Raw genomic sequence first — 26,062 nt, forward strand, 5'->3', positions numbered from 1 at the left:
GTTATTAATATTTAGTTTTTATGTGTATTTATTCAGTCCAGTGGTTTTTTTAATGCTAAACAGAGCAAATGTCTTGAGATACTCTGCACACTGTTATCAGCGTGTCTTTGATTTGGTGGGTTAATAAGGTTGCAGGCAGCATGCTGATTTGTGCCATAAGAGGACGGTCTTATTACTTTTATACTAAAGGGATGCAAAACATACTCTGCAAGATGTATGTTAATGACATCACTAATGAGGCTATTAGAGCTCCTCAATAGTAAACACACACACACAGTTTTGACACCTTTACGATCTTTCTTTAACCTTTCATGTGTGCAAATAATCCTCACTGCTAGATGCATCTTGTTTGCACCGGTGTAGTTTTCTATTACTCTGCCAACCTGCTTTAACCCGTGTCTCTCTCTTCATCACACTGTTATTAATAACCGTGTGATTTTCTCCTCCCTGCGGATGGAAACATAATATCAAAGGGCAGCTAACCATTTTAATCAGCTTCATCATCATCTCCACCTCCTATACATCCATGCAGGTTGTATAGGAGGATTACCTGGAGACCTGGATGAGTGAAATTCATTTTAACTTTTCACAGAGAAATCAGGAAGAGAAGCGTACTGTCAAACTGTCATGTGATTATGTCAAGCAAAGCCAAATTCAGAGTCTTGTAAAAAAAAAAAGACCAGCTTGTTAGTCTCCAGACTGTCAGTCTGCTTGACGTTTTGCTGCATACACAGGTTAATATCAACTACAGGTGAAAATGCCTGTAAGCAGACACTGTTGAAGGTAAAGTTTGTAATCGGTCAGATTAACAACTTAGTCTCGTCTTTAAAATATTATCCACATCACCAAACATGATGCAGATCATGTTTGGTGATGTGTTCATTCCGCCGAGGTGTTTGTATTTTATCGAGACCTGACACATTTCTTTTTTCCTATTTATGCAGGAACCTTGGAAAGTCCGGACTCAGAGTATCTTGCTTAGGACTGGGTGAGTAGACTTCACTCTGCTTCACTGCCCCGCTTCTCCACATCGTCCCAAACGCAGAATGATCAGTGAATTGAGCGATTAGGTTTGACCTTTTTTCTCATAAACTAACAAACACTACTGTTGCAAACATGCACATACTAGACCAAATCACTGAGTGTCTAATCAGGTCATAGAGATGCTGTTCTGTGTAGGCTGATGGTAAAATTTTCTTACTTTGCTCTTAGGTTCAATGTAGTCCCACACAAAACCAGTGGCCTGCATTCCTATTTCTGTCACCATGTAGAGCTCTTAAAACAACAGAAGAACCTTTTTTTTTAGGTATACACAAAAATATAACAAAATGTTTTCTACATCTTGTATCGGTTGAACTCCGAGGAGGACTCCTGTTGCTGAAACACAGAGTTGGCTAAATAAAAAGCAACAGCAGCCTGGAGTATATAACCCCTAAATCACAAGACAAACAGTATAGCTATAGTTTTACCAGTGAAGAGAAACTGTATGTAGGCCTGCAAGATAAATGGACACAACAGTGACATAAGCATAACTGTAAAAGAGAACAAATACAGAAGCTGAATTAACCTAAAAATTGAACTCTTGGTAAGAAAACGGTGAGTTTGCTGCTTTGATTTATGGCTTGACTTCCATTGATTGGAAGGATTTTGATTCGTGGCCCACTCTTCCAATTTATTTTTGATGCTTTGATAAATACTGTAGTGGTTTACACATTCAACTAATGAAGATTTCCAGTTCAATCCTGGGAAGAGACACAAATCCATTTGGGGGTTATGTGAGGAAAGGCATCCAGTGTAAAGGTCTTCCAGATCACACACATGGAGCTGCTCGCTGTGGAAAAGAAGAGAGCAACTCAACTATCATCTAATATAATATTAGTGTTAAAGTGTTTTTTTTTTCATTTCTTACAAGAAAAATATATACTCTAGTTTATTTGCTAAACATTTGTCCAGCTTGAATGCCAACCCACGTATTTAAACACATAATATATTTAATTTCAGTCCAGCTTTTGAAGTTATAGAGAAACTAGAGATCATTACCAACTCAGATTCACAGAAGCTAAAATATTTATTATTTTTTCCTGTCCAATTTTTTTGTGGAAGTCCTCTGATATTGCACACACTGATCCAATCGTAGTCGCTGCACTCTACCATCATTTATAAATAAGTCATGTATATTCTCATGAGTCCTTCTCCACCACTAACATCCTACCAGTTAGAAAGGGAAACTTGGGTTTGTTTAAAGCTAAGGGCCGTGCAAATAAAACTACATATAATGATGAAATGCCTTAATCATCTTTAGTGTACCTATCAGAAACATTTTTGCAGAGGTGAATATAAATTGATGGCATGTGCAACAGGAAAATAGTTTGTAACAGTTTGACAATAGTTAAGGAGTACTGGTGGCTCTTACTCTTAAGGTGGTCAAGCAGCGATCATCAACAAAATCATATCAAAACTTACAGTGTGTTTTCTAGAGTAGTAGTAGATACAAGGTGTGATCGAAAAAAAGTTCTGGGATCAGGTGCATCAAAATCGATCTGTACCTGATTTAAGTTTGGCCGATCTCCCAGTAAAGGTCATGATCACGAGCAAGCCTAGCTTTCAGCAGGGCTGCTATTTTCAGCTCATCTGGCTGAAGGAGTGATGACCTCAAGGGTTGCTACTCCTTTAGTCCCGGTCAGATTTTATTGAAACTTGCACACAATATTCTTCTAATGGTTTTTCATCTAAACTGTGCTCAGATCAAGGTCACATTTTTCATTTTGCAGTCAATAATTTGTGAATTGTGGTGGATTCAGGGCCAGATGAGCTCCTACATCATTAATGTTCCGGTTAGATTGCTTCCTGTCCCATTCTGACCACCGCTGTGCACTCAAAGCTTCAGCAGAGAGCAAACACCTGGCCTGAATTACTCTTGGACATTCATGTCTGGTGATGAAAGCTGCATCTTCATCTGTGAGTGAGCAGCTTTTTTAGCATTTTAAACACACTTTGTAGTCGCGGTTAAACAGAGTTTTCTTTACCTGCGTTCGTTATGTTTTTGACACACTGATGTTGTTCCTTAACTATTTGTCAGTTGTCCCGACTTCTCATGTTCATAAAAAGTGCTGCCGATCTCAGAGACGTCAAGTCGACCCAATTTGCTTTCTTGATTCCATTTTCCAGCTGTACCTTCACAGCCTAAACTGCACGTCTGGTTCAAGACACTGGCTAATTTTAGCCTTACGATACATGCACCACTTGTGATGCTTGATTGACATGAAACAACACTGAATGAAACAGTTTCTAGGTTATTTGAGACGATTCCACTCAAAATGTACTGTGGTTATTTTTACTTCACTTGGATATTTCCCGATAGAGATCGCAGGAGGAAAGTTTCTCTGTGCTTGTGTCTCGGGTTAATATAGATCCATAAGGCATTAATTTTTCTCATGGACTTTTTTCTCTCCTTTCACCCGAGCTGGTTGAGGCAGACTGCCACCCACCCAGAGTGTGAGGTCTCTGCTTATTACATTTTTTCCCCCCAAACACTTTCTTAAAGGGATCATTAGATTTTAACTAAAGCAATCAAGATGTAATTGAAGACTTTCTGTTTTAATTCAAGGGCTTTAACAAAAGTGTTGCATTAACTGTTTAAGAATTACAGTTAATGCAATAGCAGAAATTCATCAAAGCAGAATTCATCAGTCAGAATCTGATGTTTAAAACAAGCATTAGGTATTCAACTGTTGTAGGTTTAGCTGCTGAGGTTTATCATGTGATGCCACGTGCCCATTAGTCAAGAATGTGGCCAATATGGTGGTTTTTGTCTGTCACTGGATAAAATCTGTCGCAAAGAAGGTTGCTGCATCAAAAACCTCTTAGATCTTGCTTTGGTTGCAGGAAATTGTCATAGTTGTCTGTAGTTTCTCATGTATCTGTAAATACCCACTAATTTTTAGCCCAGCGGTAGTAAAATTTGAGAAAGTTCATTGCAAAGTGGAAGTGGGATAGGTTCACCTTCAGAGTAAAAGTTGCACGTTTGAAACATGTTGGATGCGGCGCTTAGGCACAGCTGTTACATTTTTTTGCTTTTTCTACTTTGCATTGTCTGTTTCACAGTTTCGCTACAGCTCCCAAAGTAGCTGGAGGGTGATTAATTTGGTGGCTGCGACATGCTAGCTACCAATGCAATCACGTGGAGGATTTTGTCAGCCGGCTGGGGAATACTCTTTTTTTCCCCTGGTGTCAAGTGGTTTCCAGATGGTCACAGACGACTCTCTAGGCTTGTGGAACTGGAGCCTCATTCACTTGATCCTACATTGTCGCCATGGTTGTCGTACATTCAAAATGGCGGATGAGTTAACGTGGCTAGTGGTCACGTGTCTGCAAAACCTCAAACCTTTTGTTGGGCGACAAAAATGACTGCAAAGGCTAAATCAGATGTGTAAGTTTTTGAAGTATCATTAAAAAGTATCTCATGCCATTCATACTGTATATTAAGAGGTGTTTATGTGTAGTATACTATGTATATACTATACAAACATGCACCACCTTTAATTTTAAGGTGACACAGCTTGCTGAATGGATTTTTTAATAAATATGCAGCTGACAGAAAATTATTTTCCAGGGACGCCTTTGCGTGCAATGCAGAACTTTTACTTGTGTGGCTTTAAGGTTTGGCTCCTCCTCAGGACGATGCTGAGGGCTGCTGCCTCAGGTGGTTCATGGAAGATTGAGATGTCTGATTCAAACTGGCTGAAATCCACAGTGCAGAAAAGGTCAGCATAATGCTAGCTACCTGCCACACGCTGCGCGCAGGCCAGACATGATGCTGGCAGGGGAGGGGGGGGAAGAGAGACGGCAAAGGGCAGGATGCTAAATTGTGTTTCATTGTCACACTTGATGGTAGAGAAAATAGATGAGGATGTAATGGGTGTACGCTGTGAGAGACTTGTCTGTAGCTATTCTCATAGCTCTACTGTACTGTCAGACCAAAGTTCATCAGAACAAAATATGATGACACACTCAGTCAGTCATGTTAAATCATGGCTGTCAGTTTGCAAAGTTATGACGATGCCATGGGGGATACACAGACTTTTTAAACATGTGGTTTAAGCAGTTGAAAATGTTTTCCCACCTGTTTACTGGCAAATCCTGAGATCTCATCAGTTTTAAACTGTAAATAATCCTGGTTTTCACACTGAGACATTAGATCCATACAGATGAGTTAATCACGTCAGTTTCAGTGATTCAGTGATTTTATCTTTGCTGCACTCTTAACCAAGGACCCAGGGCTGCTTTTAAAAGTTAGAAACTGCTCAACTTGGCCAAAAAGAAGTGTGTTTTAGATAAAGCGTCCAAGAGTTATGTAACAATAAAGGAGCAAATTGACCTTGACACGGAGTGGCTGACTTCACACTGCAGCTACTGCAAAAATAATGACTGCTGCTGTGTTTAAGATTCAGAGCAACACTGCTGAGGTGCACTTAAACAAAAGAGGAGAAAAGCAACATTTTCGATATATTTAAGGTGTAATTGCAGTACTGCAAATAAAACATAAATAATAAAGTAGAACAATTTCAGTTTCCATTACTAGGATAGATCACTATTATATTCAATTTGCTGAGGTTATTTTTTTCAGATAAACTTTACAATTAATTCAAATATTTGGAAAAAGTGTCATTGTCATCAAAATCAGGTTGTGTTAACGTTTAATGCAGATATTTGATTAAGAACATGATTTTTTTTGTAACTGAGGGATTCGATTAAGAACACTTAGCATAGCTTGTTTCCAAGCTGTTTCCTTGTGCTTACTCAAAATGTAAAAGATAACCTGCACCACAGATGAATTAGCATTCCCAACAAGTCCAATTCCCAGGGACACAGTGCAGTTTGGAGGGAGAGCTGAGAAGACAAGAACGAGGAAAGTCAAGAAAAAAAGAGGAAAACAAACAACATAACTGCTAACTGTCTTTGTTTAGCAGTTTTGCCCTTGCTCTGCCAGTCTCCATCGCTCACTGTCTTTATCTCTGTGGACCGCGCTTCTTCCCTCCTCATCTCCAATCCTTTCTCCATCCAAACTCTATTTTAACACTAGAAGGATGTAGAAGGATGAAATCTGGAGTGTGCAGTGAGAGCGTTTAATGACATGTGCGTATGTTTCTGTGCAAATCTTTTAGGCACTTTTTAATCCAAAATGTGACAAATGAAATGTTAGCTCATCCGGACAATGAGCTAATGAGCATGGTAAGGTGTCCACATTTCTGTCTACAGTTGTCAAGAAATAACTACATAACATTATAACATTATGACCACAGACAGGTGAAGGGAATGACACTGATTGTATCTCCATCATAGCACCTGTTAGTGGCTGGGCTATATTATGGAGCAAGGGAACATCTTGTCCTCAAAGTTGTGTTGGAAGCAGTAAAAATGGACGAGCGCACGGATTTGAGCGAGTTTGACAAAAGGCCATATTGTGATGGCTAGATGACTGGGTCGACTGGGTCAGCGCATCTCCAAACTGCAGCTCTTGTGGGGGATTACTGGTCTGCAGTGGTCAGCATCTATCAAAAGCGGTCAAAGGAAGAACCGTGGTGAACCAGCAACAGGGTCACGGGTGGCCAAGGTTAATTGATCTGCATGGTGAGCAAAGGCTGGCCCGTGTGGTCAGATCCAACAGACGAGCTGCTGTAGCTCACATTGCCAAAAAGGGTTATGCTAATTCTGATGGAAAGGTGTCAGAATGCACAGTCTGTCGCTGTTTGTTGTGCATGCGGCTGCATAGCCACAGAGCATTCAGAGTGCCCATGCTGACATCTGTTCAGCACTGGATCACGAAACAGTGGAAGAAGTTGGCCTGGTTTGATGAACCATGTTTTCTTTCACATCACTTGAATAGCTGGGTGAGTGTTACCCGGGCAACACCTAGCACTAGGATTCCCTGGTGGCTGTGACCTCTTCCCAGAGCTCAGTCCAATCCATGGAGGCCCCACCTCGCAGCTTAAAGGACCTGCTGCTGACATCATCCTGATACCACAGCACACCTTCAGAGGAATGGAGTCCACGACTCGACGGGTCAGGGCTGTTTTGGCAAGTGCAAAGATTTGAACAAGTTTGTTTCACAGCACTTTACTGATAAGTGTAAGATTTAAAAGTGCCTTAAAAGTACTCCACGGTATTGGTCATCATAAAATATATTTGGATCTTAGATATACTTAATCATTAAAAATAATTATTCTCTCAGAACACTCATAAAAGGCATAAAGGTTCATGATTTGGATTTTCATGAAGACAGGAAACTCCAGTTATTTAGAAATTGTTCTGCAGTCCTCAGTTTAAGTTTGCTCAGTCTAGCTGACACACACTAGTGTGCAGGGACATTTCTGTTGCAGTCCTATTCAAGTTCTAAAGAACTGAATTGAAACTCCTTCACAGCACGAGTATGCAGAAGCTCTGTGCCTGTGCAGTTACAGCAGGCAGTGCAATGATCACACCACCAAACAAAGCTCACTTTGCAGTGTTTTCAGATTAATCTGTCTTTTAACGACGTGCAAACAAGTGGGAAAAAACTGTTTATTAATCCAACACTACTCAGCGAGTTCTGCCTCCTATTTTTCCTGGCAGCCTTCCACAATAAGAAACTGTTTACACACTCTCACTGAAGCTGACAGTTAAATATAATCTGTTTATTAGTATCTGAAGCTCAGTTTAATCAGTTATTTCCATCCCACTAACAATTAATCAACCTCTTCCACATTCAGTCAAAGCCTAATGTCATGTTAGCTCAATTTATTTTCATATGAAACTGAAAAAGTCACAGACCGTGTAACGACTGTCTGCAAATGTAAAAACCTCTCACCAGTTAATGGAAAATGAATTGATTTTTTAAAAAAGGTGATTATCACAAGTGAGAGACCTGGAGGCTGGATTAACTGATAGGTGATTAGTGAATTCATCGCATCCTCTCAGTGTTGACTGTCTGCTGCTGCAGATAAACCATTATCTCTTCAGTCAGTGAGAAAGCTAACAGAGTGCCTATAGGGGTCTGCAGTGGCCTCACTATGCTGTCAACACACACTGGCTCCAGCAGTGCTGATTGGTTGTGGAACATGGAAAACAGAGTGTTTGTGGAAACCTATTTTTAGTTGCTGACAAAACCAAAAATAAAGTCGATGCAGAATTCATGATCAGCATTATTTGAGTCTTCAGCACTTCTGTGTGAACCCAAAAACTTTGTAATCTGTCATCTCGCTCATAGCACACAATCCAGGACCTTTTTTTTCCCCTTTAAAGCCTGCTGCACTGATGCGGCACAACTGATTGATGAATTCTTAAAATGGCTCTCCTGGAAAATCCTGCAGTGTTTAAGACAGGAAGAGGTCGGACCTCTGTGTGCGTGTCGCCGTGCCGCCGAGATTAACAGATTAACTTTGACTTGTACTTTCATGCAATTCAATGAAAATGATCACCTTTATTAGTTCAGCCTCAGTAATCAGTCATACTTCGCCATGCAACACTTAAAGTTTCCTCCTACTTTTCACTCAAGTCCTCTGTGGCTGTAACCTTGGTCTTCAGGTAGTGATATAACCACTGCCAACAAACTGCATCTGATGATCTGAGCTGGCTCTTGCTGATCATCTTAGGAACAAGAGATGAGGCAGTTTATGACAAATGCCTTTTTTTAAGTTCCTGTATTTCTAGAATTTATATATATATACTTTCTTATGTTGTTGGCTTGTTCACTACCTGTGAGCCACACTGTAGCCAAAAGAGTAGACAAGGTAGAAATAGATATGGATTTAACAGGAGACGAAGGATGAAAATCAATAAAACTTGTGCAGGAGACAAAGGCATAAAACTGGAATGAAAATAGGTCCAAAGGAGTCTGTGTGTGTGCGTGTGCGTGTGTGTGTGTGTGTGTGTGTGTGTGTGTGTGTGTGTGTGTGTGTGTGTGTGTGTGTGTGTGCGTGTGCGTGTGTGTGAGAGAGAGAGAGAATGAGTTTTTCTTTGTGTTTGTGTGTATGTATTATAAAAATAAAAGGCACCATACAAGGTATAAAATACAGGTCAAAATACCAAAAAACATGCATATCTAGCTATGCATAAATATGCATATGCCTCAGTATGGAGGTTCATATCCATACATAAATATGGTTATTAACTGATTTTAGACATTTAAATAGCCCCACAGTGTGTTGTTGGAAGGACCAGGGGATTTTTGTTAGTTTAATATACTCACTTCAAACTTTCAGTACCTTTGCTGATTCAGCCTTTCCATTTGCAGCCAGAAAGGTTCAAAATACTGAAAAGAAGAGTGAAGAGGTCGGTTTAAGTGAGACAGAGAAATGCTTCATCTAAATTTGTGCCATCCATCACACTGCCAGGCACCGGACTTGGGTCCACTTCTGAGAAATTTAGGTTAAAAGGACTCACACAAAGCTCTTTCCACAAAGCTGCTTATATTCTCATCATATTCCTCCCCTTTAACTTCTTCTTGCGATCGTATTGGTTTATTTTGGTTTTACTTCACCTGCTTTTTGAAAACAAATTCTAATCTGATAGAAAAGGTCGAGGAAGCCGAAATGAGAAAGGCCTTTAGACTTATGTCTGTTCCATTATTATAAATGTTACCGATTTGTTTCTTGATGTGAACAGTTTTTAGGTTTAGAAAAAGGCTCTGCAAGGTTATCAGGTTTATTATTGTTGCATAGCAACATCAAGTGACTCTTCCAGCACTTTCCACTGGCAGCTGCAAGAAAAAAAAAAGAGGAAAAAAAAAGAAAGCTTGTCTTTTTTCAGGGCTTTAATTTCCATCAAACAGAAACGTCAGCTGGATCTCGGAGAGCAGTGGCCTTGACACTAGAGCTCCGCAGGGTTTTCATCCCACGCTGAGCCTCAGACACAAAGCCCAGAGCAGCCACTGGACATCGTCAGCTGTGATTACATTTCCACCATGCTGGAGACAGCTTTAAGGGATGATTGAGCCCACACACACACAGACACACACAACGTCCAAATGTCGACACGGATATTACAACACACAGCGGCGAACTTTATGCGCACGTGTTGATAAGAAATGACCCGCGCTGTACATACACTGTATAATAAGGATTAGCCCTCATGACTGCACCGCAGGTACACTCGAGGCGTACGGAAGCTGCCATGGTAACATGTGTTAAGGAAGTCTAAAAGCAGCTTTTTCCCACCCGCCGCTGGCGTCACTTCACCCAGGCTCCACCTCTGCTTAAAAAACTTTTGATGATGATGTATGTTTAAACCCCATCTTTTTTTTAGCTCCTTATTAAATCAGTTTCATTATGCACCAAAAAGATCCAATACATCCTCCGGGGGTCATCTGTAAGTTAAACCTCAGTGGAGTTGATGCTGCTGCAATGTATGGAATAATGAGCTGTAGGATATCAAAAGCATCCTGCCTGTTGGGAATGAAGAGTTTCTTCTCATTTCCCGACGCTTTCTCTGAGGTTTATAAATTGTTTCATGACAGCCGAGCTGCTGAGGTCAACAAGGCCTGAAGAAGAAAGACTGCGTGTTCACTTGGTGTGAAATTGGGACCACTAGAGCACGGAGTGGGCAAGAGAATGACGATATAATACATTTAATAAAAAAGAGAGCAGAAATAGGTGGAGACTAGCATGGCCCGGAGGTAATTAACAAATATCCTAAGAAAGAGAGTGATCGGTTGGCTAGTTGGTTGGAGGGGTTGCTTTATTAGCCTCATCACTATTGGAAATGAATACTGAGAGAAAGATAGAAGGACACACCATGTTCTCTGTGACTTACTGAAAGCAATGTTTGTACTAAAAATGATCAAAATGTATAGGTCAGTACATGAAATTCACGTGATCCAAATAAAATGTTTATATGTGTTACAAAAAGAGATCAGTGAGTATGAATAGATTAATAAAATCTAACTGATGCTTGTGAAATGTGTTATGTTCTGGATCAGTATTGGCACTGAAATCGTCCTCTGTGAAGCCCATTGTAAAACTGAAGTACATAGTTGGACTGTGTAGGTCCAGGTGTTTTCAGTCCCATTGTCACAGGTGTATAAAGACAAGCGTGTAGCCATGCAGTCAAGGCTTTGTGAAAGAATCAGTCCTCCTAAAGATCTCACTGAATTCAAGCGTGGAGATGTAATCGGATGCCACTGTTGCAGCAAATCAGTTTACGAAATGTCTCGGTCTCCTTCAGAGAAGCTGGATGAGGTGGCTAGGGATAGAGTGGTCTGGCTTTCTCTCCTTAGACTGCTGCTGCCCGATGGATGGATGGATGGATGGTTGGTTGGTTGGTTGGTTGGATAAATAACTTTAGGAACTACAGTAACTTAGCCATGGAGTGCTAGACCCTGTAAAGGTAGAGAGTGAGGTTGTGGAGAGGTGCACAGTGAATGAAAGTGACCAATGTTCTGCTGGCTCAGGAACTGCAGAGCTCTAAATCTCCTCTGGCATTAACATCAGTACAAAAACTGTACACAAGGAGCTTCGTGGCATGGATTTGTCATACTTTTATTCATATAGTGTATGAATAAAAGTATTACCAGTGGAAAAGTTTGGGGAGTGGGGGATGGGGTTCAGGATTATTATTTCTCTTAAATTTCTGAATATTTTAAAGATGTTATGTAAAATAGAAGATAGCAAAAATGTGACCTTCTGTTTAACTGTTTAACTGTCTGAACACATTGTCTTTCATAAAGTGGTAAACTTTCTTCAGCCTTTCTTAATGCCCTTGTGATACATTTGCATTAGGTGACTGTAGCTGCTTGTAGGGTGATTGTGGCGCAGGAGTAGAGCTAGACAGAAAGCTCACTGATGCAGTAAAAAGTGTATGAATGTGTGAATGAGACAGGTTGTAAATAGTGCGTTGAGTGCTAAGGTAGACTAGAAAAGTGCTATTTATGAACCTGTCAATTTACGATTTGGTGACCACGAAAAAACATAATTAGTTATGAAATGTTCCACCAGGGTTTTCTGGTGTTTAGGCTGAAATTGCGATGTTTATTCATGCATGGAATTCAACACATTTTGAAAAAGCAACAGAAGACTGGCAAAGTTGTGCAATGCCTAATCACCATTTTATCCGACACGGTCCATTTTTGGAAGTTTCCTTTAGCTCAATTTAGGAAAAAATATGTGATGACAGTTTCCATGGACCTGCTGCCAAACTTCACAGGTGAACTGCCTCATATCTTGTCAGGCAGCCCAGATTTTCTTGCAACTACCAAAATACACATAAGCCTTTCTGCATTAACAGGTGAGCAGCAGACACTTTACTGATATAGAAAGGTGTTCCTGTCTCTCTGTCTGTCTGGCAGAGTGGGACCCTTTCAGATAGCTAAAACTGTTTTCACTCAATCTGAATAGAAAGCTATGTGCATAATTCCCTGAGGGAATGTGCTGAGGATTTAGTGTCTCCTCTGGTTGTGGCGGCTCAGCCTTTTGTCTGGCTTATCGGTATTGTCTGCGGGACAATCGGGACTGTGGCGTCATTATTCTCACATTCACAAGCACACGAGGACAGGGGATGCAAGGTCTTCCAAATATGCACGGCCGTAGCAAACGAACAGTCATCAGTAAAGACAGAGAGGGCTAACAGGGGCTCACACTAGGTGATACTTCAGTACTGAGCAGCAGCTCTAAACAGGACAGATTTTTCTCTTGGGAACTTGACAGCCTCCCTCGAATGGTGTCACAGCCCCGGGATTAGTTCTGTTTACTTCACGATATCAAACAAACACACACACACTGACACAGACAGAGAGGGCTGACAGTAAAGAAATGTTCCCTAACGATGAAATGTCTCTGCCTCTCTTCCCTCCAGGTACATGGGTGACATTTGGAGGACAGATAACAGACGAGGTATGAAACACTTTCCTTTATTTTACATGTCTACTTGATGTCAGTGCAGTCTGCGCATTGATTACACTGATGTACAGTGTATGGCACATTAGACTGGTTGGTGTGGCTTCTTTTTTTACCTATTAAATAATGACACAACTTTTTTGCCTGTCAAATGTTTAAATGCAATTAAATATGCTATATAGAGAAAGCTGCCTTACTTATGGATGAAACAGCAAAAAAGGGTCCAAGTGCACTGATATAGGAAACTGATGAGCCATAATAGACAATGTAGCTTAAAATTACACTCACATCACTGCCCACTCGCCATAAAAAAGGAATGAATTCAAAACTGAATTCCCTTTGAAAATTACCAACAAAGTCAAAAAAGGCTGCAGGCCAAGACAAGTTGGCAGCATTCGAGGTAGAGTGGTCATCCGTAGCCATTTCTGTTCTCCGCTGTTTTATTTCTTGTTTAAAAAAGAAAAAGATGCAATCTTTTTTGGGGGGGTTTGAATCAGAGTAAATACAGATTGACACTGTAAATGATCCACGGCAGAGGAAACGACATGTCCATGTTTTGCAGCGTACTTTATTAACACACGGTTGCTGTACAAACGCAGTCGGCTGCAGCTCCGCAGCTCACAACCCGACACATACTAACAACAACCATTACAGCAGGACCCAGTACAGACTTAAAGTCGGCGAGGCGTGATTGCGGATGCTGCTCAGGTGCGTCCGCCTCCCCTGCAGACCACGCCCCGCCACTGACACTTCCAGTTATTCTTTTTCCTGTGTCGTATTTATTTGAAAGTCTGTAGGATCCTGAAGCAGGTGCAGCTGTGTAGTCCTCCAGGAAGGTTAATTCTTCTAACTACAATCCATCAAACAAAATACAAAGGAGCAAAAACATAATCTGGTGAAGGGATTTTCCATTCTGTACAACAGTTAGAGTCATAAGTTCACCAAAGAACTGTTACTGTGGGACATCTGTCAGGACTGCTTTTTTCTGACTGAGTGGTGTCACAGTTAACCTTCAGCACACCATACTGACAGAGCCCTCTAACACCCACAGGCTCAATTACTCCACAGTTTCACTTTGTATTGCTTTATTCCTTTAAAGTCACAGCCTTCACCGATACCTCAGGTTCGATGAGTCGCGTTGTTTGGAACGCAACACTTTGGTCCACACAGGACAGAAAAGGTCAGCATGATGGCTACGTGTGCACACCGAATTCTCCTTTGCACTTATGCTGATGAACTCTAACGTGCTCTGATGTTGCCCCTGGGGTCCCGGTCTTGGTCACCGCACATACGCACATATGCACACACTTAAATTGACACAGAAGAGAACAGCGCTCACCCAGGGGTACGCAGAAGCACCAAGCTTATGTAAGAGTATTATTTTTCTTTCCTTAGGGTTGCTGGCGTTGACTTACTTGGTACCCTCACTCAAAGCTTAGCACCCTTTCCCCCTTCCATTATCCTGAACGTCCGCAGTTCTGTGTCAGTAGCATCACTCAGACTCTTCAGGCTGTGACAGCTGGGAGTGTTATGATAAATTCTGGCTGGCTCGTGTGAACGTGGTTTTAAATTTTTAAATCTTCTCTGTAAAGTGATCTATGGTAGGAACAACCAGAAAAAGAAGCTGGTAGGGCAGACAGAGGGTCTCGATGGACATGCAAAAGCAAGAGAACTATCATTACATGCAGTGCTGGTAGGTTAACCAGTCCTCCAGTGCCCTGTTCAATGTCATTGTCATCAAGTCTGCCCTAAATTGCTAAAACGTCCTCAGCAGGGTTCAGCGTCCCTGTCCTCATTAAGAAATGCACAACAACTGTAGCACACAAACGGAGATAAAAATGCATAAAACACTAATATTTTCCCTTTATTTGTATTCAGAATAATCGTGTAATAACATTATTGATATAGATTTTCTAACGCTGGGCAATTTTTGGAGAGCGCGTCTTATCAAAGCGCCTCATCCTCGTCTTAACGATAACACATTCCCAGACAGGCAGGAAGTTCGTGGCGCTGATATTGCTTACTCATTCAAAAAGGGCAAAAGTGGATCCATAAATCATAAAGTGAATTTGAAGACGACGTCTCTTGTTCGTGTCAACGTCGATGCAGTGAGTTTGAAAGGGGAGGAGGCAGCGCAGTCATAAAATCCTCGCTCAAGGTTGTGTGGGTTGTATGTGGGAAGCTGCTGCGGCCTTGATTCTGAGGTTGTGTGGAAATAAAAAAATAAGTCAATTTTTTTTCTTATTATATTCCCTCCGTCTATGGAAATCCAATTGTCTTCCACCTTTTGTGCGCCTGAAGAAAAAAAAAGGGGTAAAAAGGAGGAGAGAAGCCTGAAGCCACCCATGTGTTCCTGCAACTTCACAGTGACTCAGTGTTTGACTACAGGAGGAGGTTTTTATTTTATAGACGTGCTGCTTCTGCAGTTTCTGCCTGTTTGTTTTTTTAAAGCATCCCATCATTTGAAGGCCCTCACTCATATTCAGTTCATCTGAAATGCCTAGAAGTCAAAGCAGAAGTGAGTAAGCAGTGATGCTTCAACACCACTGCAAACTTTCTGACTTCACAAATGTCACTTTCAGCTCTTTGGCAGCGACTGGCCTGTTAGCATGTTGTGAGACTCGTCATGAATAAGCAGCCACCCTGAAACTATCGCTCATGTTCTGGTTTAATTCAGTCTGTCCTTGTAACGCTCTCTTCTGCATGTTTCAAACTCTACCAGCAAATAAATGTCAGCTTTAAGTTGTCATCACTTTTAAGTTATGCAGTCCATCTATTAGCTTCTTACTTACCTCATCCTTCATCCTGTAGCTGTTATCTTACCTAAGACCTCCATTCATTCACTTTATTGAAAATGACTCTCCGGTGTGGCCAACAGTTCTGGCATGAGGTTGCTTCCCTGTTTGCACTCAGCAGAGACCAATAAGGGAAAGAACATGCTTTTCATATTCTTTGTAATCCCTCTTCCCCAAATCTTTCTCTCCTTAAGTGACATCTCCTTTCTCTAACCTCTCCATTATCCAGCTCCATCTTTTTATTCTGCTCTGTTTGTCTGATGGCAGTCCAGGGCTCGGAGACTGAATGAGCCATTTTGAAATGTGGACACTGTTATGTCCTTCCTTTATTTCCTTTCCTAGCTGTTCACTGAACCTTATCTGAAAGCAGTGGATTTGCATCTGATGCATTTCTATAAAAGAAGAAAAACAAAAACAAGAAAAAAATTAAATATATGAATATATTGTATTGATGTTGGTTATACTAGGCTGAGAAAAAAAACACTTATAAAATTACTTTTCAGATAGGGAACAGAACAAAATGCTGTTTGCTGTAAAGAATCATTAAAGACTGGATATAAAAGATGGGCATGGCTCCAGTTGTGGTTATTCCAACTTTTCCTCTTTCTGAGATGATTTTCTTAACTTAATATTCTTAAAATATTATTTTATTTAAAAAAAAATTAATTGAACTTTAAAATGCTACACAGGATTTTTCAAAATAAAGTGCTCTGCTACTAGAAAGAGGTGCAAATAAGAAATAAATGGAAATAAATTTTACCCGATGGTGGTTCTGAATATTTTACCTAAACAAACAGAAGCAAATGCAACACATTTATGTAACAGAACAAATTTCAGACTCGTTTTGACCAGTAATGAGACAACGACCTTCTTTGTTTTCTAAAAATGCTTTGATCCTGTCAGTGCTTATACCGAGGCTCACACCAAGGCTCCTGGCTTTTGGTTGTCTCTGAACTCTTGTTGGGTTTAGCTTTAGCTACTTTTTCCCCTTTTAGCGTCTTTAAAATGTCTCTATTTACGGAGATGAGGGGATTAGGTGTCTGGTTAGGTTTGTCATTATAAACATTTTCACGCTAACACTTTTTTATCTCAACTCAGAGTGAAGCGCTTTTGTGCTAACAACATATTAGCATATAGCCGTGAGTGTGAACTGGGCCGATTAACAATCAGTCAGTCTCAGACCTCGGCAGGTAGATCGGGACGCCTTCAGTGCCTCCTGAATTTTTTTGATTTCTCTGTCAGGTCCACTTGTCACTCTAAAGCTGGTGATGTCCAAAATGCTGATCTTGAATCAATAAACTAAATGACTGTTGTCATGGTAGTACATGTGTCTTTTAAATACAGTCTGTAGGGTGCACCAATCTGAAACACTGGATTCGTTTTTTTCAGTCATGGCATAACATCATTCATGTATGGATAACTGGACAGATAACTGAGAGAAAAGATTACAGGATTTGATTTCCTCTCTGCTGGTATAAAGGCCAAAGATGACTCGCCCAGGTGGTTCTGAAAGTGTTTGCCACTGCAACACTAGAATAAAGAGTCAGCAGCTGCACAATTCTTCTGATTCGTTGTAGTTTTAGCAGCTAAAACTACTCAGTATTATGTTGGCAGGAGATGGAGAATGCCTCTCTCTTTTCCTGCTGTAGAGGAACACCACTTGGATTCCTGCTTTGCTGCTACAAGTAAAAATGCCATTTTAAGACTTTCCACAGCTGGCAATTTCTCCATTGAGAACAGGTGCTGCTGTTTCAACAGGTGATGCTACATTATCTCACCAAGAATCCTTTCTGGGGCTTGCGGTTAACTTTAAAAATGGATTTTAAAGTATAAATGACTGTTTTCAGCTTTGCCTCCGAGCAAAAAGCCCATGTGGGAGCTGCTGTAGCTACAACATCTTAAATCAGTTTACAAACGCACTTTTTATTGACTTTTATTTTGCTTCCTTTTGGTCCTTTTCCATTTTTTACGACTTTCGTTTCTTTTTGTGTGTGTTGTCCTTCATTTTATTGCCGTTCTATATTGCATTACGTTACACAGGGGATGTGCCTTCAGCATGTTCATCAAAGGAATGTTAGTTACTAATAGATACTAATAAAATCAAATTTACTATCACTGTATCACACAGAGGCTAGGAATGCTATCCCGCTTCATGCTAGTTGCAAAGTGATGGTTGAGGAAGGCTGAAAACATTTCTCAGAGGAGACGTTATCTCATTCTTCTAGAAGCAACGCCTCCACTGTCTGCCATCACACACACACAAAAACCCACACATACTGTACATGCATTCGCACAAACTCACGCACTTCACGCAGACACCTGAACACAAACACAACACAGCACACCCTTGTGTCACTACAGAACTCCACAGGGAAATGACAGTAAATTCACTTAAAGTCCTCCATGTAATAAAAGTCACCTCAGGGAAATTGGATCTCAGTTAGATGATTTATGGTCACCATGCCTGCAAATTTAAAAAAAAAAAGCCACACACAAACACACACACACTGGCACAAAGCATGAATTAACTAAAGAGAAAAGAGCTGATACGGCCGTGAAGTCGAATGATTTTTCACAGCTAATTACACTGCGGCCCTACTTACTCAATAAAATCTGAATATGAACAAACTTCCAGCGTAGCTACACACGAGTACAGTTCTGCTTGATCAAAATGGAAACGTTCACAGTCGTTCTGAACCAACAGGTGAAGCATGAATATAAAGGTGAGCGTCACTGAGGTGGTTCACTGTCACATGAGGTTCACGTAAATCTGATAACACCAAGCTTACTGACCAGCCAAGAGGCAGTCTGGCTTCTGAAGGTATTTGACTGCCATTTCTGCTCCTCTGGACGCTCTCTGTGCCTCACTTCAGCTCAGCTTTTCTTTTGTTAATATCATACTAGCCATTTTGTATGCTCTCTAAACCAGATTATGTGTTATTAAATCGCTCTCGAGATGGCGTGGTCTTTTATATTTGATATATTGAAATACGCCATTGCCTGTAACGTGCTGCGTAAAACTCATTTGCAGTTAAATAATACTCCGAGGAAGCCCTCTGGCTGTAATTCCTCAGCAGTGATTCCTAGATGAAATGCGAAGCTGCACGGGCTGATGATGTGTGTCATGTTTTCCTACTATGAAAGAGATTTGGGTAAATCTTGGACACTGTATCCGTGGAAACACATGAATATTTAAAAGGAAGATATTGATATGCAGACATAATGCGGCTCCCTCGCGGCCGATTCATCAGTAGGCGCCTGAAGAGGGAAAAAATTGTTTCTTTTTGGTAAAATAAAAACTGCAAACTAACCTTTCTGTATCCTCTCTTTTTTTTTCATGTGTGTGCTCGATCTGACCGCTTGCCAGGTTGCAGAGCAGCTAATGACGATTGCCTATGAGAGTGGAGTCAACTTGTTTGACACAGCTGAGGTGTACGCGGGCGGCAGGTGGGTGATACGCAGACCAGTGTTTTTGTGTAATGGGCTGCAGATGTCCGGCCTCGCTGTCACCAAAGTGCTCTTACTATAATATTCTCTAAACTGTTAGAAACTATGTCACGTTTAGTGTGATTATTCATGAGCTTAAAAGAAGTCCAGACATTATTCATTCAAAATTGTAGGTTTCTGTTCAGGATTGTAGCAATGTTTTGAAATTTCTTGCATGTGTCTGTTCTTTGCTTTTCTCAACCACTGCTACCGTCTCATCTGTGAGGTCTTTTTATTTGTGACCTCACAGATGAAAGTGTATGTCAGAGACCTCGTAATGCAACAGCAAGCACTGCAGTTCCAATAAAAAGACTTCTACTTGCAGGAAGTAGTATAATAAGTTTTTGAAGACCCTTTTATTACGCCGTCCAACTGCCTGGTTCATAAACAACCGGTTTGCATGCGGGCCTCTTTTGTTCCTCACTGTACTGTGGGCCGATACTGTGGAAGGAATGTTTATGATTTCAAAGTGCGATTTAATAACAACGCTTCGTTTATATTGCCTCGCAGGGCCGAAATCATTCTAGGAAACATCATCAAGAAGAAATGCTGGAGGTAATGGTGACATTAAAACGTATGATTGCTCCAATACTTCTGCCTGAGAGAGAAACATGGAGAAGGATGATCTGTGTGTGTGTGTGTGTGTGTGTGTGTGTGTGTGTGTGTGTGTGTGTGTGTGTGTGTGTGTGTGTGTGTGTGTTGCAGATGAAAGATGCATGAAACTGTGTTTTGTTTTTTCTTTTTTCTTTTACAGTGAGGAATTGTGTTTTGTCTCAAAGGAAAAAAAGGAAAAAATAACTTTTATTAGTATTAATTCCTGCCTTATCATCATAGATTTGTTTTTCTTTTATTAAATGAAGTTAAATGTCTAGTTCATGGACAATACAGACACAATACAGCAGCGCGAAATAGCTTCCACATGAAAGTCTGCCTGCAGGCATTTTTTCCACAAATTTAAATATTCTTTTTATGGACTTATTTAAACATGCTCATTTTTTTATTATTGATCGGCTCTGTAGGAGACGGGGAGAAGAGGAGTTACAGTAACATCAAAGGAAGCTCAAATATTGCACATTTATATGTCTGAGTGCAAAAGAAGCTGCACAAAAAGTCGCATTTTCAGATCATAGTGATGCGATACTGTGGGATCACCGCCTGACGTGTTTGATATGAAGCCATAACCTTAACTGAATTTGTTTTAGAACAACAGCATGTGATAAGTGATGGAGTCTCCATGCAACAATAACGCTTGCCACTCTATTAAATGAAGCTATGGAAACATGTATTTGCTAATCATTAGGTGGATTAGGCAGATCAGTGTCATGCACTGAGCTGCCTACACCAGTCTGTGAGTGCTGTCATGACAAATGGAAAGAACAAGCGCTCTACTTTACACTTCTTGGTCATATGTTGAGAATTCAGTGCCGGTAGCACTGAATAATAATTATAAAGAGCTGCAGGGCATTTATTGATTTGTCCCATGTGACTAAAGTCTGCAAACACTCTCACAGCTCCTGCATTTAATTTGCAACTCTAATGCAGTGAAACCAGAAATCGTGTTTGCTTTTGCTGCCATGTGAGATGCTGTAGAGTTTAATGATTTCACACAGCGCCAGATGTGAAATGACAAGGATGTCATCAAAACTCTTAAGCAAGACGGGCGTAGCATTTTCCCACCTGTTGCGTGGATAGCTCATTAGTCCGACAGTGTGACTAAACATTGAGGAACAACAAGACTGTGCTTTTGAATAAACAACTTAGCAAGGAGGGATGAATTAAAAATGGGAAAATAGCTGTAACAGACATAGTAATGAGGAAAGCTGCAATGTAATTAGTCTTTTTTATAATACAGAGAAAACCCCAACAATCAGATGACCCCTATGAACAAGCACTGGTCACATGGGAAGGAAAAACTCCCTTTTAACAGGAAGAAACGTCACATTATTACAATACAGCACATTGCACTAAATTTGCCTTATCCCGCTTTCTCTTTGCTTTCTAGGAGATCCAGCTTGGTCATTACAACTAAACTGTACTGGGGAGGAAAGTAAGTAAGAAACCCTGCAAACTCTTCACTTCCATGATATGAACTGTAATATTTTTTTAGGTTGTGTTGCTCACAAATTCTCAGTAATGTATTATCTGTTTGCAAAAAAAACCCTTGCATTGCACTTCTTTCATGTGAAACATTTGCAAAGCTCTTTTTAAATCCTGCATTGTTTACACGAAGGTTGGTATCCGTCTTCTTCTTCTTCCTTTTCCTGTGTTACAACAGAAATAAAATACAAATAAAATAAAAATATGTCCTTGTGCATCTGCGCTTGCAATACAAGCAAAACAGGGACCATCTGACAGAAAGATAGCAGTATTTGAAGATACCTCGAGGATCTTGGGGTAAATTTGCAAACGTGAAACGATTTTTTTCTGGGTCACAGAAATAAAATATTCACAAAACTCATACAAAAAACCCACCTAACCACCTAACTTTGTTCAGATAAATAACAATAAAGCATGTATTTTAGTTAAGTCACTCAATATCATACAAAAGACAATATTTTCTCCTTTTGTCTCTGCTACATTTATCATTTTATATCCTTAATGTCTTTCAAAGCATTCAAACTTTTGCCTCTCTGCACCAAAGAAAGTTTCCTCGTGTTTTCGTGTGTCCATTAATCTCCGTTAACAACCTGAATGGCAACATGTCACGTAAAGTAACAACCAATGGGAGAACCTTCTTCTGAGACTGCAGAGAGAGAGAGGAGAGGCGATAAAGAAATCTACTTTATAGCACACACATCCAAAACACACACACACACACACACACACACAGAAAAGAAAGAGAAAGTCTGTCAAGCTCCAAGCCAGAGGCTGCCCAACTGGGTCTTGTGATAAGGAAGAGGTTATTCTCTAGTTTTCAAGCATTTCCTCCAAACGCAGAGTCTGTGCTACGTCTCTCTCCTGCAGAGTCTGGATGCATAATGATGCTGAACAGCTGAGCGTGCGCTGACCTATTTACTTTAAAGAGCCTGAAATGTACATTTGGAGCTCGTGTTTTTTGGTCGCCCAGCGGGGTTCAAAAGTAACTTAAATTGACTTTAAGTCTGCAAAGTAAAACCAGTTTGAATTCCCACAATTTCTGGAACTTTTAGAAAAAATATCTTATTCAGTTTTTTAAGATAAAAAAGAAGTGAAGCTGTTTTTTAATTAAGTTAATTTAATTAAGTGCAGTTTATGATTGATGTGATATGTATGTGTTTTATTCGATCAGAGCAGAGACAGAGAGAGGGTTGTCAAGGAAACACATTATTGAAGGTGAGACATGCAAATTTAACATCTCCAAAGATGACAAACTTTTTTCTTAAAGAGTGAAATTGTTTAAAATGACATCACAGTAACATGTTATAAGGTAAAAGTCTTTCAGTTCATTAACCTTTGAGTGTCCTTTGCCCTCGTGTGTGTGTGTCAGGTCTGAAAGGCTCTCTACAAAGGATGCAGCTGGAGTATGTGGACGTAGTTTTTGCTAATCGCCCAGATAGCAATACTCCCATGGAGGGTGAGTCAGTGTATCAAGATTTCCAACAACATCCAGTTATGAAACTAATCAAATCAGCTGGTTCACAGTGTCTGACTTTCAGCAAATGGAACTTTTGCTGTTATTGTGATCGTTTGTAAGATTCATGAAATAGTTGCGTAGTTGCTCCACAGAATCATGTATTTACACTTGCAGAAAAATGTGTTAGCTTACCAGTATCACAGCTGAGAACTGTATATAAAAATAATCAAGTATTTGTGAGTAATTATGTCTTTTCAAAAATAATTGTGATTTTTGACTATAGAGAAGCTGTCGATGAAATCCAGTGTGCAGAAAGCTATTTTCTGTTTGCAAGACAAATTCAGGAAAACCTCAGAATATCTTGTCTAATCTGAAACACTGTATTCATTTATCACGAGTGTTTGTACAGTGTCTCTGATAAAGAACATATTTACCTAGTGGTGTTAGAGCTACTTATTATTTCTATTATATTGAACTAGAAATGTAAGACTAGTTTTACTCTTGGAAAATCTGTTCTTTAGTATCGCTAAAGTGAGGCAGGCAGTTCTGCATAATTCATTATCAAGAAGTTTCTTATTAACATACATATTAGTAGTCCAGTGGTTCCTCATTAATCATTATAAATTGATTGGGTACTATTGCTTACTGAGGTAGAGCCTCTTAACAGTGGTTTCTTTCAGTAGCTTTTTAATTAGTGCTTCTAAGCAGTCGGTAGAGCTGCTTTCTTTTATATGAACTGTGCTCTGGTTAATATTACATTTTAATATTCCAGTACAAATCTGTGTGACACTGACATGAATGACAGTTCATTTAACAGTATTAAAGCAAAATGCTCTTTAAACATTGCATAAGTGAGCTTGTAATAGCAATAGTGTGGTTTACACTAGTCAGGTCCTGCTGGAGACACAAATCCCCTTTGGGGTTGGATCAGGAGGGACGTCCAGCTCAAGAACTGCAAAATCAAACATGCAGAGCTACCCGGTGTGGTAACCTGTTATGAAAGGGGAGTGGTCAAAAGTAACTTATAGGGCATCTTTCTCACAAAATTAACGATCCCTATGCAGGCAGTAACCCAAGCTGCCCCGCTAAATATCTCAGTGAATGCTAATAATTGGCTATAAATGAATTTATGTAGAAGTAAGTGTAAAGATGAATTTGAAAAAAAAAAGACATTGCACACTAAAAAAAACAAAGTATTTTATTCAGGTAATTATCAAATATATATTGAATTAATCTGATTTAATTTCTGTGTTGCGGTGTCTGCCTCTCTCCTCTGCTCTCTGTTTCACTGCGCATGTTTCTTCACTGTGCTCGGCTTCTTCTTTTAGAACACACACACACACACGCACACACACACACACAGTGAATCAGAGAGCAGGTTGTAGCTGGATGTTTTTTGTCGGTTCTTTTGTGCTTAAGCTTGTCTATTCCTTTATCTTGTAGCTGTTTAGGATCTGCTCCTGTACACATTTATTTTCTTTTGCCTGGTGCCCTCACTGTTCTCTTCTTATTTAATTCCTTCAGCTTTTAGATGTTTTTCATGCTTGTTGATGCACGCTTTCTTGTTTTTCATGCTTCCCCAGACTTGTTTTGCTCTCTGTTGTGCTATGCCGCCCCGAAATAGATGCAGGTTGCATTTAAATATGAACGCAGCATGATGCTACGTAAATACAGAGCAAGGACGACAGGAGGGAAGGGCGAAGAGAGGAAGACAACAATAACAAACGAAAGGAAAGAAAGCGAATTGTTGTCTTGTCTTAATCCTGTGTTATTTCCCCTGGCAGCATACTATTGAGTAAGACGTCTGTGCTTCAGGTTAATTATTACTCAGTGCAGGGAAAAACAAAAACCTTCATTACAAGTCGTCTTGGTTTGTCTTGATTATATACTTTTGGTGCATGTTGACTTCTACTAACGCGCCATCTTTACTAGCCTCGTTTTTTCTTTTCTCTCTGGGAGTTCTTAAACTTTCTCGCCCCGCATAATCAGTTATCTTGCCAAGTATCGGTTGTGCAGAGTGAAAAACAAGAGTCCTGCCACAGTGAACGATTGCACTATAATTGGAGTGAGCACAGGGCGATGATGAACAACCTTAATGACAGTCCTAATCTCAGTTTTTGTTGGCCCCGACTGCCGTTGGCTCTCACAGTCAGCAGCGTTGGAGCTAATTGCACCATTAAAAATGCAGTAGCTTGAATGTGATCAGAAGGGCTTTAGTATGTGAGCTTGTTAGTTTGTCCCCGGAGTCGTCAAGGAGGGGTGATGAGCCGTCAACAGGTAAGAAAGACTTGAGGAGGCGGGCGGCCTTGTGAGGGTTTAATATATTTATTTATTTATTTTCGATTAGGTCATGACAGAAACTGGAACAACGTGAAGAAGAAGCTTCTTTCAAGGCCGTTTCTCTCAAATGTTGCCTTTTTATTTTCTTAGTCTTTTGGTTTTTGACTGGTTTTAGTCTTCAATCTTTTATTCATCAACTTTTCTGGCATTGTCTTTTCATGTAGCTCGGCTATTGCTGGCTAAAAATATTTTTGCCAAGCTCTAGGTGTTTCGCATCAATCCTCTGATAATGTTCTGACTATGTTATCGTCATATTCTGTTGAGAAAATGTTTGACATGTCCCTGTCCATCTGCTGTGTTATTCTGGTTTTACAGCACTGTATGTGGCTGAATCTTAGGGGTCACCATAGTTTAGATCTGTCCTCTGCTTCTTCCTCATTTACACCACCCACCTGCGAGCCACGACCACATCATAGTTTTCTTTGTCTTTACTTTGATCCGCTTGTTCTGCAGCTCTGTGTTAGTCCTTGTTTTAATATTTACCAAACCTCTTCTCTGCATAAGTCCAAGCCAGCACAGTCTCACCTCTCTACTTTTTCCCTGAACTCTCTGATCCAAGTTGCGTCTCTGTGATGCGTTGAGTCCTAATAATCCATCTTTCCATCTGCCTCCAGCTCCGCCTCCTCTCTTTTCATCTGCAACATTATCTCCAACCTATATGCAGCGAGGGCTTAATGTAACTGAACAATGATTTTTGTAATGTAAACCACCACAGTGGGTTTAAACCAGTGCAGACTTTAAGCTTTAAATCAACTGATTTGACAAAAGTATCCCAATTAACCTTTTCGGAATTACAGCCATTTTTATACATTGTCCTTCATTTCCAGAGGCTCAAAAGTAATTGGACATGGCCGGATGTGGCCCGTTCTCTTCTTATTTCATGACAAATCAGGTAGAGTAAAGATCTGGAGTTGTTTGCAAGTGTTGGTAGCTTGATATCACTTGCTAGTCTCCAATTCTACAATCACAATAGGCCTTCATGAGGATGCAATCACTTAAAAGAAGCCCAGTTTAGACTTTGC

The 26,062-nt window shown here is 40.3% G+C and overlaps 1 protein-coding gene across 3 annotated transcripts in view; it reads left to right on the top strand.

Annotated features, from left to right (window-relative positions):
- The window catches only part of kcnab1a (potassium voltage-gated channel subfamily A regulatory beta subunit 1a), a 136,079-nt gene that overhangs the window by 101,304 nt on the left and 8,713 nt on the right, over positions 1 to 26,062 (top strand). For all 3 annotated transcript variants that reach the window (XM_026191253.1, XM_026191254.1, XM_026191255.1), the window contains exons 2-8: positions 945 to 988; positions 12,826 to 12,863; positions 19,029 to 19,108; positions 19,658 to 19,702; positions 21,150 to 21,194; positions 22,416 to 22,459; positions 22,614 to 22,700. In XM_026191253.1, coding sequence (XP_026047038.1) covers positions 945 to 988; positions 12,826 to 12,863; positions 19,029 to 19,108; positions 19,658 to 19,702; positions 21,150 to 21,194; positions 22,416 to 22,459; positions 22,614 to 22,700 — 383 coding nt within the window. The remainder of the gene's footprint in view (positions 1 to 944; positions 989 to 12,825; positions 12,864 to 19,028; positions 19,109 to 19,657; positions 19,703 to 21,149; positions 21,195 to 22,415; positions 22,460 to 22,613; positions 22,701 to 26,062) is intronic.

Source organism: Astatotilapia calliptera, chromosome 14, assembly GCF_900246225.1.
Source record: "Astatotilapia calliptera chromosome 14, fAstCal1.2, whole genome shotgun sequence".
NCBI classification, from domain to species: domain Eukaryota; kingdom Metazoa; phylum Chordata; class Actinopteri; order Cichliformes; family Cichlidae; genus Astatotilapia; species Astatotilapia calliptera.